The 12,892-nt window shown below is 51.4% G+C and overlaps 2 protein-coding genes across 2 annotated transcripts in view; one reads left to right on the top strand and one right to left on the bottom strand.

Moving 5' to 3' along the window:
- The window catches only part of LOC123345199 (butyrophilin subfamily 2 member A1-like), a 343,661-nt gene that overhangs the window by 218,672 nt on the left and 112,097 nt on the right, over positions 1-12,892 (top strand). The window lies entirely within an intron of this gene.
- LOC123345197 (butyrophilin subfamily 1 member A1-like) overlaps positions 1-12,892 on the bottom strand; it is a 651,080-nt gene that overhangs the window by 614,147 nt on the left and 24,041 nt on the right. The window contains exons 5-9 of the mRNA XM_044981900.1: positions 12,072-12,353; positions 6,661-6,777; positions 3,880-3,912; positions 2,961-2,993; positions 2,840-2,872 (exon numbers count right to left, since the gene is read on the bottom strand). Of these exons, the coding sequence (XP_044837835.1) occupies positions 2,840-2,872; positions 2,961-2,993; positions 3,880-3,912; positions 6,661-6,777; positions 12,072-12,353 (498 nt within the window). The remainder of the gene's footprint in view (positions 1-2,839; positions 2,873-2,960; positions 2,994-3,879; positions 3,913-6,660; positions 6,778-12,071; positions 12,354-12,892) is intronic.

Here is a 12,892-nt window from a genome sequence, read left to right as displayed (position 1 = left end):
CCACACACCCACACCCACACACCCCTGTGGTGTGGGGCTCACGCAGTACAGATATTCCCACTCAGGCTAGGAACCTGGGCTCTGACACCAGGGCCAGCGCCATAGTTTTTGCCGCCCAAAGCAAAAAAAAGCTGCAGTCAGGAACTCTATCGCTGCCGCTTCATTCTTCGGTGGCAATTCAATGGTAGGTCCTTCCCTCCGACACAGACAGAGGGACCTGCCACCGAATTGCTGCCGAAAAGCTGGATGTGCCGCCCCCTTCCAGAGGCCACCCCAAGCACCTGCTTGCTGGACTGGTGCCTGGAGCCGGCCCTGTCTGACACCCAGTGAGGAAGGAAGGGGGAAGTCTCCAAGCAGGAATGGCTACACTGCTAGATTTAGCCCTGCAGTGCGAGCTCCAGTCAGCTGATCCAGACCCTGAGACTCACAGCCACGGGTGGTTTTTTGCACTGTACACATACCCACAGTCTCCAGCAATGAGACTGACCGAGCTGGGCTGGTGTATGCAAGGCCCTGGGCTCAAGGTGCCATTTCTGTAATTCCCACGGGGTTTATTAGATCAAATGATCCCTTCCCCTTCAGAGCCTCTTTGTGTCAGTGCGAGCAGCCCTGAGCTCCCTGCTTGGGCTCTGGCATCGAGATGGAGATGTTCCCCATCACTCATTCAAACAGGCTGAAACTCCACTTGCTAAAATTGAGCTAAAAGTTTTAAACTGTGACTCCACTGGCAGTAAATGGGACTTTCAATTGAGTCAAGTTGGCTCGACTGAGCTAACTCAACTGACGTGACATGAAATGTTCAACCCATCGGATCCCATTGGTCCCAGACACTGACCTTTCTGTTTCTCCATCTCAGATCGCAGGGCCTCTAGAGGGAGAAAAGGGAGAGACATGAGATTCCCCCTGTCGTGTTTATAATGGTAATCCCACCAGGGCCACCCAGAGGGGCGGGGGGGCAAGTGGGGCAATTTGCCCCAGGCCCCAGGCTCCGCAGGGGCTCCCACAAGAACAGCCGAGGCTCCCTCCCCGGCCCCAGCCAGACCCCGTCTCCACCTCTCTCCCAGAGCCACAGCCCATCTAGGAGCATCCCTGCAGAGCGTGGCACCTGAGCCCCGCCCCGCTCAGAGCTGCGTGGTCAGGGGGCGGGGCTGCGAGCTCCAGGCTGAGCGGAGGGAGCTGAGCTCAGCCTGGAGCTCGCAGCCCCACCACCTCACCATGCGGCTCTGAGCGGGGCGGAGCTCAGGGGCACCGCCGGAGACACGCTGCAGCTGTTGAGGGTCGGTGCTGGATGCGCTGAGGCTCCGGGTGACGGGGAAGCCGGGGGTAAGGGGCCGGGGTTGGGAGGGGGGGTTGGCTAAAGGGCAGGGAGTCCCAGGGACAGTCAGGGAGGGAGCAGGGGAGGGCAGTCAGGGGACAGGGAATCGGGATGGGGTTGGATTGTGGGTGTTCATGGGGTCTGTCAGGACTCAGCAGGGGGGTGGATAGCGGTCGGGGCAGTCAGGGGACAGGGAGCAGGGGTGGGGTCCCCGCGTGGTGGTTGAGGGTGGGGTCTCTGAGGGACAGTGAGGGGACAAGGAGCAGGATGGGCTGGGGATTCTGAGGGAGGCGGGCAGCTGGGGGGCAGGAAGTGGGTGGGGGTCCGATAGGGGGCAGAGCCAGGCTGTTTGGGAGGCCCAGCCTTCCCTACCTTAAAGCTCATTCAGCAGTTTGAGGCTTGCAGAAGAGCCAAGCTGTGAGCTTTTCCATTAGGGCTACCATCCCTTTCACTTCTCAAATGCCAAATTATAGTCTATATTTAATTTCAGTGCCATAGGGAGATTCATGTCAGGGGAGGGTAGCTTCATTTAAAATTAGCCACTGGGGGAGGGATCACATGAGAAGAGCAATCTCCTACACCACCTAGCTCCTTCCCAACCCTACCAAGGGAGACCCCCCTCCCCTGCATTCACTGAGGCTTCAGAGGGGTTAATTCAGTGGTTCTCAAACTCTTATACTGGTGACCGCTTTCACATAGCAAACCTCTGAGTGGGATCCCCTTATACATTAAAAACACTTCTTTATATATTTAACACTATTATAAATGCTGGAGGCAAAGCGGGGTTTGAAGTGGAGGCTCACAGCTCACAACCCCCAGTAATAACCTTGTGACGCCCTGAGGGGTCCTGACCCCCAATTTGAGATCCCTGGGTTAATTTAATTTTAGCACCCTATGTCCATTCACATGCATGTTCTATTTTGAGCATTTCAGTTTTCACAACATAGGCTCATCCCAGATTCTGGAACAAGCTCAAATGCTGAGTTCATTGAGTTTAAACAATCAAACACAGCAAGCAGCAAATATTTGGCCACACACTTCTGAAACCCCAAACCATATTCAGGTTTTGGCAGACTAATTTCAGCTTTTCAATTAAAAAAACTACAACAAATTTTGAAGGAAAGCAGACATTGTCCATGACTTTTTTCTGCTTTTTAAAAACCCCTAGTTTTCAATCCAGAAAAAGTTTTGACGAAAAATATTTGTCCAACCATTTTAATGAGCTTTAGTGCCTTTTAGCACTAGCTGATGCTGAGAACCAGTGATGCCTTGAAAAGAATTTTTCTCAAAACTGGGTTTGTGCCAAGATGCAGAAGGTTTCTTTTTCCCAGGGCCGCCCGTGGGTGTGGAGCAAGTGGGGCAATTTGTGCCAAGCCCCGCAGGGGCCCCCATGAGAATATAGTATTGTATAATATTGCAATTTTTTATATGGAAGGGGCCCCTGAAATTGCTTTGCCCCAGGCCCCCTGAATCCTCTGGGCGGCCCTGAATCCCACAGCTAATGTAACTGGTTCGGACACTGACCTGTCTGTCTCTCCATCTCAGATCGCAGAGCCTCTAGAGGGAGAAAAGAGGGAGAGGTGAGATTTCACCCTGTCATGTTTATGGGGATAGAATTATTATTGTAACGGGCCCAGACACTGACCTTTCTCTCCCTCCCATTCAGACAGCAGGGTCTCTAGAAAGAAACAGGGAGAGAGATGCTTCATCAATTCACAGATTCCAAGGCCAGAAGGGACCATTGTGATCACCTAGTCTGACCCCTGCATAACACAAGCCAGGGGCTTTCCCCACAATAATTCCCACAGCAGATCATTTAGAAATACAGCCAATCTTGATTAAAAACTTCCAGTGCTAGAGAATCCGCCATGACCCTTGGCATAGGCAGTGGATATAATAGGCTAGGAAAGGCTCAGCCTCCTCTGCCACTGCTGCGGCCACCAGACCTCCGTTTGTGGGGTTTTGGGGGGAAGTTTTTTATTTATTATGTTCCATGCAGGTTCCGGGGTGGCCGAGGAGGTGGTATGTGCTATTCAGCTTCCTGGGTTCATCAGTAATTTCCCTGGACTGGAGATTACTGTGGAACCCGGGAAGATGAGTAGCAAATAGCACCTCCTCAGCCGCCCCGGAACCTGCATGGGGCATAGCAAAAGTGTCTTCCAGACCTGAGAGATGTTTTTCCCCAGGCAGCTTGGGGTCTGGGGAGAGGAGGCACAGCACAGCTGTAGCTGACCAGGAGCAGCTCTGGGCAGGTGGGAGGGGAGAGGGCTCGGGGCTTCAGGCAGCCTGGGGCTCCTCCAGCTGAGGGAGGGGGTACTTGGGGCTCCCCCAGGTATGGGGGAAGGACAGGGGGTCTCGGGGCTCTGGCTACGGGAGCTGGGGGGAGGGCATGGGCAAAAGAGGCAGAGCTAGAGCTAGCTTCCCCAAAGGGGGCTCCACCCACCGCCCAAGACCCTTGGTAAATTGTTCCAATGATTAATTAATAACAGCTAGCAAGATTTCACCCTGGTGTGTTTATGGGAATAACTCTACTGCCAGGTAATGTGATGGGCCCAGAAACTGACCTTTCTCGCTCTCCTTATCCGATCGCAGGGTCTCTAGAGGAAGAAAAGGGCGAGAGGTGAGATTTCATCATCTTTAAGGTGTAGTTCCTGCTATTAACATAATTGTGCTGTAACTATGGAAGCGAGACAGACAGACTGACAAACAGGACACACAGACAGATCTGTCTCAACATCCCTGCAGCCAGCATCCGCACTGCCTGGGCCCTGTCACACTCCTGTTTAATCTGGCTATTGAGGGAGTTGCGGGGCGGGGAGAAAGTCTCTTTTTTTCCGCGTCCAGTTCCTTATCTGCTCCCCTCTGTGCCCATCCCCTGAACAGCTCCAGCTCCCCACCACACTCCACCCCCAGCTCCTGCCTGTAGGGATGGAGGATGGAAGTGAGCGATGGGAATGGGGCACTGACCTGGGCTGGGAAAGGGACGGGGTCTGATTGGCTACATTCTAGGCCAACTCCTGACCCTGTGGCAGGTGCCTGTCCCCTGGTCTTAGTGATACATGGGGACAGCTCCCCCTAGGGCCTGGGTAGATGGGGAGTGTCCCAGCTAAGAACAGGGTGGAGATGCCTTTCTTTAGCTGGGTGCTCAGGTCAGCAGGAGCCAGGGAGGGGGGTGTGGATGGGCCCCTACAGGCATCGCCTCTAAGATCAGCTCTTTCCCACTGGGAGCTCGTCCCCTTGATGTGTCAGCCCTGGGGTACCAACACTGCAGGAAATGGAGGTAGCGTCATGTCTGACAGTCACTGCTGAGCACAGCCTGAGTGAGACCATCTTGTGCCCAGTGTGAGCAGCATCTCAGACCAGCTGTGCAAGTCCTGAGTGTGTTTGTGTTATTACAGCATCCTAGCCACAGCTCACCAGGGCAGCTGGTGCAGAGAATTCTCTGAAAGGCCCCGGGAACAAGACAGCGACAGTTAATTATTCTGATTGTTTAATGGTTCAAAATGAGCCCAACAGAGTTCTCTCACTCTCTCTGGGGCATATATATGACTTTTACATACAACTCAAAATGAGTGTATCCCTGTCACCTAAGTGTGTACTCAACCCACGTAATGTATCTGTTAACTAAAGCCACTAACTAGACCAGTCACACCTGGTGCTGAAGGTGACAGTTCTAAAGGTGCAGCATCCAGTCCCAGCTTTCACAAGTACAAAGCTCCTTTCTGCTTCTCTGAATTGCCTGAATTCCCCACTGGGAAATCATTGGAACAGACATTTCCCTTTCCCAATTATTCCGACACTGGAACATTTCTACATCATTTTCACAGCCCTTCAGGTGAGAAAGCCCTCTGGGTGGGACTTTCACAGCTGTCTTGGGGATTTGCACACTCAGTATCCATTAATTTAAACAAAAATTGAACATTCAGACCCCTTAGGCAGCTATGAAAGTTCCATCATCTCTATAAATACATAGATCACTGAAGGACAGTTCTGCAGGCAGAGCAAATCTGAGTGTAGATAAGTTCTAACCTTTCCAGGTATGGCTACACTTGCAGCTGTACAGCGCTGGGAATTAAACATGTCTTCATACATCTGAGCAGGGAAAGAGGTGTAGTCTGTCCACACTGACAGCTACCAGTGCACTGTCGTGGCCACATTTGCAGCATCTGCAGCAGCATTGGGAGCGGTACATTATGGGCAGCTATCCCAGCGTTCAAGTGGCTGCAATGTGCTTTTCAAAAGGGGTGGTGGTGGAGTGTGACAGGGAGCGCAGGGGAGAGAGAGAGTGGATTTTTGGAGTCAACACTCTGTCAACAGCTGCCTTGCAAGTTCTGACCACCTCCCCCACCCCTCTCTCACTCACTGAAAGCAAACAGCAGCTGATAAGCAGCCTCGCTGAAACGGACCCCCCGCTCCCTCCTTCCCGCGTGCCATGCCGCTTCTCTCCTCAAGCCCCATCTTTCCCCTCTCTTCAAGCAAACACTAGCTGTGGGCGTTCCAAAGGGAGCCCCCTGCCTGCCTCTGCTCATTCACAGCAAACAGGAGCTGTGTTTGTTTTTTTGATAAGCAGCTCCGGGAGCCCGGAGTTCACAACAAAATAAAGAGAGGCATCACAACAAAACAAAGAGAGTTATCTTTACTTAAAAGGATTATGGGATACTTCCGGAGGTCAGTCACTGCCTACTAAGATTATTCCCTGTATACACTGGCACCCCAGCACTGCAGCAGCAGTGCTATTCTCTTTATTCCTCTCATGGAGGTAGAGTACAAGCAGCGCTGTAGCCACGGAGATACAGCACTGTATGTGCCTTGCCAGTGTGGGCAGGGAGTGAGTTACAGCGCTATAAAGCCACCAACAGTGTTCTAACTCTCAAGTGTAGCCAAGGCCTGTATTTGCACAGCTTTGCCCATCCACAGCTCCTACTCACAAGCACAGACTGGGGGAGTAGAATCGGGCCCTAACAAACTCCTCTCTTCTACTTTGAGTTCTGTTTTTCTTGCAAGCAGTCAAATTCCGTATGTCGGTGCTCTCAGCCCAGCTCACTGAGCCCCATTCAGGTGTTTCAAACTGAGCCATGTGGATCCCAGGGAACAGTTCAGACTCACACATTCGCTCTGGATCCCAGAATGATATCTGAAGGGCTGAAACCACTTGACAATTCTTGGTTCAAACATGATCATAATTTCTTCAGCTCCCTCTTCACCCTCAGCCCAGCTCCCACTGCCTGAAACTCCTCCGAACTTTGAATCAAAGCCCCTTAATCCCTGTCTCTTTACTTTTGGTTTGGTTTTTAAATCTCTGTCTGTCTCGCACCATGTTCCCCTCACCCCTCTCATTACATCACCTTTTGCTCTGCGTTGCCTCCAGAAGCAGTAACTGGCCAGGGCCATGAGAACAGCCAGGAGAGGCAGGATCACCCCCAGAGCCACTGTCCAGGGATTGACTTGTGGGAAAAACAGCTCTGCAAGAGAAAGTGCCATTGACTTGGGAGCAAACACGTGCAGAATGAAGGCAGGACACTGTGCCAGTGGTCACACTGTGACTAGTTACAAGAGTCTCACAGGGAAATACACAGGGAGATGTGGCTGCTTTGTGCTTTATTATTAAGCCAATGGAAGCCCAAGCTTTAGCCTGGTTACTTAACTTGGTTAATTAATGGGAGGGAGCAGGGCTGGCTCCAGGCACCAGCCGAGCAAGCTCATGCTGGGGGCTGCAGAGTCTATGGGGCGGCATTCCGCCCTAACCTAGGGTGGCATGGCTGCTTTTTTTTTTTTGTTCGCTGCTCCAGCTGCCCTGTAGGGGGTGGTGGCGCAGAGGAGGGGAGTGCCCTGCAGCAAACTCGGCAGGGCAGCCCGCATCCTTCCCTCCCCGCTGACCAGAATGGCATGGAGCCCTCCCGGCAGGCGGCGCAGCGGTCAGGGCCGCGGGGTGAGAGCCCCGCTGAAGCGCTGGCTGCCCCCTTTCTCTCTCTCCCCACTCACTCCCTCCCCTCCACTAGACCGGGCGTGCACTCTGCAGCACAGGGAGCCCTCCTGCACCCTGGCTCCGGCTGCCCTGAAGCATTTTTTGTTTTGTTTTTTTCCTCTGCTTTGCCAGCCGCACCGTTGTTCCCCTACCCCCTGCTTTGCCACTCCAGCCATGCCATGTCCCCACCCCCGCTTTGCCACTTCAGCCACGCCATGTTTCCCCCCCTGCTTTTCCACTCCAGCCGTGCGGTGTTCCGCCCCCCCCCCCCATGCCGCTTTGCTGCGCCATGTTTTTGTTTTGTCCACCCCAACCCCCGCTTTGCTGCTCCGGCCACACCATGTTTTTGTTTTTTCCCCCCTGCTTTGCCGCTCCGTCCTCCCCCTCCCCCTTTTTTTTTTGCTTGGGGCAGCAAAAAGCCAGAGCCAGCCCTGGGAGGGGGCATGCTGGGAGGGGGTAGGGTTCAGCTCCATTATGCTACACCTATCCCCCATTGGCATAAGCTCAAGAAGTCCCTAGGTTGCTCTAAGTGTCCCAAGGCTACAGATTGGGGTTCACCTTCATGAGAGAGTCCAGCCCAAAATATGTTAATGGAGGTGTGACAGTCGGTGCTCCCCATTAAGGCTTTATGGAAATATGTATGTATGTATATATGTATAACATAACTAGAATGTGTTTTATGCCATGTAACATATCTCTGTAAAGATTATGATCTATTGAATCTATTAATCCTATTTGTATGCATGTATCATTTTTGTATTCGAAGTTATGAATATTGGCTGCGTACTTGTTTGATTCTAAGTAGGCTGTAGTGCAGTTGGTTAGCTTCCTGAGAAAAGACTATTCTCAGTAAGTACCCAATCAAAGAAACACTTAAGCCAACAATGAACTTGGAGACACCAGTCCACATCTGGGCCTTCCCAGGAATGTGGCTTGGCTGGTAAGAAACTTAGTCATCCATGGACATGGGACTTGCCCAGGTGACTCCAAAACTCCATCTTGGAGCTGGACTTTGCATAGGAGTGAGGAGGGGGTCTCCACCCACAAGAGAAAGTCTATTTAAGCCTGTGGGAGACCCCTCCATTTTGTCTTCAGCTGGCTAAAGAGGGAGCCCCTCCACCCCCAAAGATACCTGAAAGAAACTGGAACAAAGGACAGTGACTACAGGGGGTGTGAGCGATTGCTGGACCTAGGCTAAAAGGAGATTAGTCTGTAAAAGATTAGTCTCATTCTGGAACTGGTGAGGATCTTATCTGTATTCAGTTTTTTACTGTATTAGACATAGACTGGCGTGTTTTATTTTATTTTGCTTGGTAACTCACTTTGTTCTGTCTGTTACTACTTGAAATCACTTAAATCCTACTTTCTGTATTTAATAAAATTACTTTTTACTTATTAATTAATCCAGAGTATGTGTTAATACCTGGGTGGGCAAACAGCTGTGCATATCTCTCTATCAGTGTTATAGAGGGCGAACAATGTATGAGTTTATGAATGGATTTATTTGGGTTTAAACCCCATTAGGAGTTGGGCATCTGAGTGTTAAAGACAAGAACGCTGCTGTTAGCTACTTTCAGGTTAAGTCTACAGTTATTAGGGAACGTGATTCAGACCTGGGTTTTGCAGCAGACTAATAGGTCTGGCTCAAACCAGGCAGGGTACTGAAGTCCTAAGCTGACAGGGCAGGAAAGCAGGAGCAGAAGTAGACTTGGCACATCAGTTGGCAGCCCCAAGGGAGTTTTTGTGATTCAACCCATCACAGCAGGATTTTAATAAAAACAAAACTTGAGTCTATAGATTCAGAGTAAAAATCCCTCCAGAGTCCTCTTCCCTGGGCCTTGGAGCAACTGCTGACTAGAGGTCCCTTTGCTAAGTCGTGTATATTGAAAACTGTGTAAAAATTACAAACTGACACTTGAAATCCTGAGGGGATTCCTGGTCCTGCTTGCCCGCTAAAGGGCTCTTTTGGGAGCGTGCATCTTGTTCTCTGCAATCAGTCTGCAAAGAGCCAGCCTAGAGCAGAGTGGGTTTGGTTCTACCCCACTGCCTTAGGGAGCAGCCTGCTTTGTCTCTCTCTGTATTTGGCTGTGGCATGTTAGAGTTCTGGGTTCTTAGAAATAAAGCAGTGCTACATTGCAGCCTTTCAGGAAGTGTTTATGTGTGGTTTCAACTCTCTGTGTGTGTGCTGTGAACATAACAATTAGGTAATACTGGGCATATCATAGACTAACCAGCAATGCAGCACTATGAGACCTCAGATGAATAGTGCTTTACAAATACAACAGTCTTACTATTACAGTGATGAAATATTCATTCAGTATTAACCAAGTTATTTGGTAGATAATAATACATAAAATCACAACCTTTTATTCTAAAAATTAAGATGCTCCTAGGTAAGAATTTGTTTCAGCCAATTTTGGGCCTCAACTTTTGTTCTGGTATTTTCAGATGTAATCTAAGTAGCAATACTCAGACCATAACCAGAGCTCTCTTCTGCTGTTCAGGAAAAATAACTTCATTAGTCAGATTTTCATAAATACTCAGCACCCAGAAGCTCTCACTGAGAACAAAGGAGAATTCCCTCCCCCACCCCCAGTGAGAACTGTGATGGTCACAGCACACAGAGCAGTTAGACACGAACGTAAATACTCCTGCTGGAAGGTTGCAGCGTAACACGACTTTATGTCTTAGAATCCAGAACCTTAACACACAAGAAACCTTAAAACAGGAGAGGGGGGCTGCTCCCTAAGGCAGTGGGCACAACTCACCCCACCTTGCTTTATGTCAGCTTGTCTATAGGCACAGAGAGTGCACGGCAGGCTGGGTTGTAAATCCACCTCACACTAGCCTGCTGTGCCCTAACTGGCTATGTGCACCCTGCTACACTGCACTAAAAGTTCCCTGGTGCACTTTGATCCGTTCCTGTTTCAAAGTGGGGCAGATCAAAGCACGCTATGGAATTGTTAGTGCATGTGGCAAAGTCCACACAGGCAGTTAATGTGTGCCAGGCTAATGAGAGGCAGATTTACACCCCAGCCTGCCATGACCTAACTGTTCCTGTAGATAAGCCCTGATTCTGCTTGCACACTTCGCTACAGAACCCTCTAGCCTGCAAACAGCACTGGGAAACCCCCCACTCTTACAGTGACAACTTGCAATTGCAACATAGTTCTCAGTACAGCACAAGAACAAAGGAGAATTCCTTCCCCCTCTCACACTGAGAAGAAGGATGATTGCTGGGTACTGAGCTGTTATGAAAATCTGGCTAATGGCACTCCAACCTTAAAGGTGCTAAACATCCTCAGCGCCTACTGGAGTCAAAGGGTACATCTATACTGTAATTAGCACCTGCAGCTGGCCTGTGCCAACTGACTCAGGCTCAGGGGGCTTGGGCAAAAGGGCTGTTTAATTGCAGTGTAGATCTTCAGGCTCAGACTGAAGCCCAGGCTTTAGGAACCTAGGGTCCTAAACAGGGCCATCCTTACCCATATGCAAAACATGCAGCTGCGTAGAGCACCAGGCAATTCAGGGCACCAAATTTCCTGGTGCCCTGCACAGCTGCGTGCTGCTCCAGCTCCTACTCCAGCTCTTCCCCAGGCCCCCACTTGTGCTCTGCCCCTGCCCAGCCCTGCCCCCACTCTCCTGAAGATTGCAGCCAGGCCTGACCCTGCAATCACTAGTGCTGGGGGGCAGTTCCTCCCTTCCGGCAAGCCTGGGAGCCAGGGGAGCAGAGCAGCCTAGGGCCCCAGGCCTCCACAGGTGAGAGTGGGTGGAACTGGCCCCAGGCCTGGGGGGGGGGCTGTGTAGGGCCACAGTCCTCCATGGAGACGGAAGGACGGATGGACAGACGGACGGGCGGGCAGGGGTAGGGAAGGGGACTGGCCACTTCTTGTGGGAAGTGGAGTGACCTGGCTCCAGCCTGCTCTGCTCCCCAGGCTCCTAGGCTTGGGGGGGAGGGGCAACCACCCCCCAGTGGTCAGGGACAGCTCTAGGTTTTTTTGCTGCCCCAAGCATGCCAGGCAGGCAGTCTTCGGGGGCTTGCTTGCGGGAGGTCCCCGATCCCGCGGATTCAGCGGCCCACCCGCGGGACCAGCAGACCCTCCGAACGCATTCCGTTGAGGGAACCTGCCTGCTGCCCTTGCAGCGACCAACAGAGCGCCCCCCGTGGCTTGCTGCCCCAAGCACGCGCTTGGCATGCTGGTACCTGGAGCCGCCCCTGCTGGCGGTGCAGCTGGGAGCCAGGGGAACAGGGCAGGTTGGGGCCAGGTCTCCACTTCCCACTGGAAGTAGGCAGCTCCCCCTTCCCCCCATGGAGGCCTGGGGCCAGCCAACTCCCTCTCATGGAGGCCTGGGGTGGGGCCCCAAACAGGCCCCCCACAGAGGCCTGGGGCTAGCTTCTCCTGCTTGCGGAGGCCTGGGGCCAGCCCCCTGATGGAGGCCTGGGGCCCCACACAGCTCCCCCCATGGGGGGGCTGCGTAGGGCACCAAAATAGCTAGAGATGGCCCTGGTCCTAGAGCCCGGTATCCAGCTGAAGCCTGAATGTCTACGCTGCCATTTAACAGCCCCTTAGTCTGAGCCCCTTAGCCTGAGACAGCCGGCACAGGCCACCAGCAGGTGTCTAACTGCAGTGTAGACATATCCAAAGAGAACTGAGGTTGCTCAGGACTTTCCAAGATGTGCTCAGCACCTTGAAGTTTCAGGCCAATGAAGAGGAGACACAATGATAAATACTCTCCGCTCAGGTCTGCAGCATCTCAGTCTATCCATGTGTGGCATGGATGGGCACTGACCTGCTATGGAAATCACTGACTCTCTCTCCTGGTTGAGTCGGGAGTTCTTGACACAGCAGGACACTTTCTGGTTGGACTCTTCTGTTAGAACAATGACGATCTCTGTTTGAAACAGGCCATTGGCCTCTGGGGATATTTCTTCAAAGAATGATGGTAAGAGCTGCCCCTGGTGATCTCTCCACTGAGTCTTGGGCTGTGGGTACCATCCGGATGATCGACACACAACCCGGATCCCTCTGTCCTGATGTCCCTCCACAGAGATGGCAGGAGCAGAGCCCAAATCTACAGAAGAAATAAATGAACTTGTGATAATGATTATTAAAAGCCATTTCCTATTAAACTAATAATTGAGTTCATGAGTGTGCTTGGTCAGTTAATCTGGCCAGATTCATATTAAATTTTACTGTGTATCAAATATTAATATCAGGGCTTTTCTATGTACAAATTTGCTCCAGTTTAGTTAATCATGTGTAAATTCTTGTGTGGACACTCTTAAATCAAGAAGGAATTAACTCAAGCTAAATTGATAAGCCATTTCCAAACCTATTTAAGTATCATAGAATATCAAGGTTGGAAGGGACCTTAGAAAGTCATTTAGTCCAATCTCCTGCTTAAAGCAGGACCAATCCCCAGACAGATTTTTGCCCCAGATCCCTAAAGGGCTCCCTCAAGGATTGAGCTCATAATCTTGGGTTTAACAGGCCAATACTTAAACCACTGAGTTATCACTCCCCACAAAGGGGGTCATAGAGAGGTTTGCATTAGTTCATCAAAAGAAGTACATATGTATGTGTAAGCAGAGTCAGAATGAGCTCTCCTCT

Source organism: Mauremys mutica, chromosome 12 (assembly GCF_020497125.1).
Source record: "Mauremys mutica isolate MM-2020 ecotype Southern chromosome 12, ASM2049712v1, whole genome shotgun sequence".
In the NCBI taxonomy this organism is placed as follows: domain Eukaryota; kingdom Metazoa; phylum Chordata; order Testudines; family Geoemydidae; genus Mauremys; species Mauremys mutica.
Note: the sequence above shows the minus strand (reverse complement) of the source record. Positions and strands in the feature narration are given on the sequence as shown.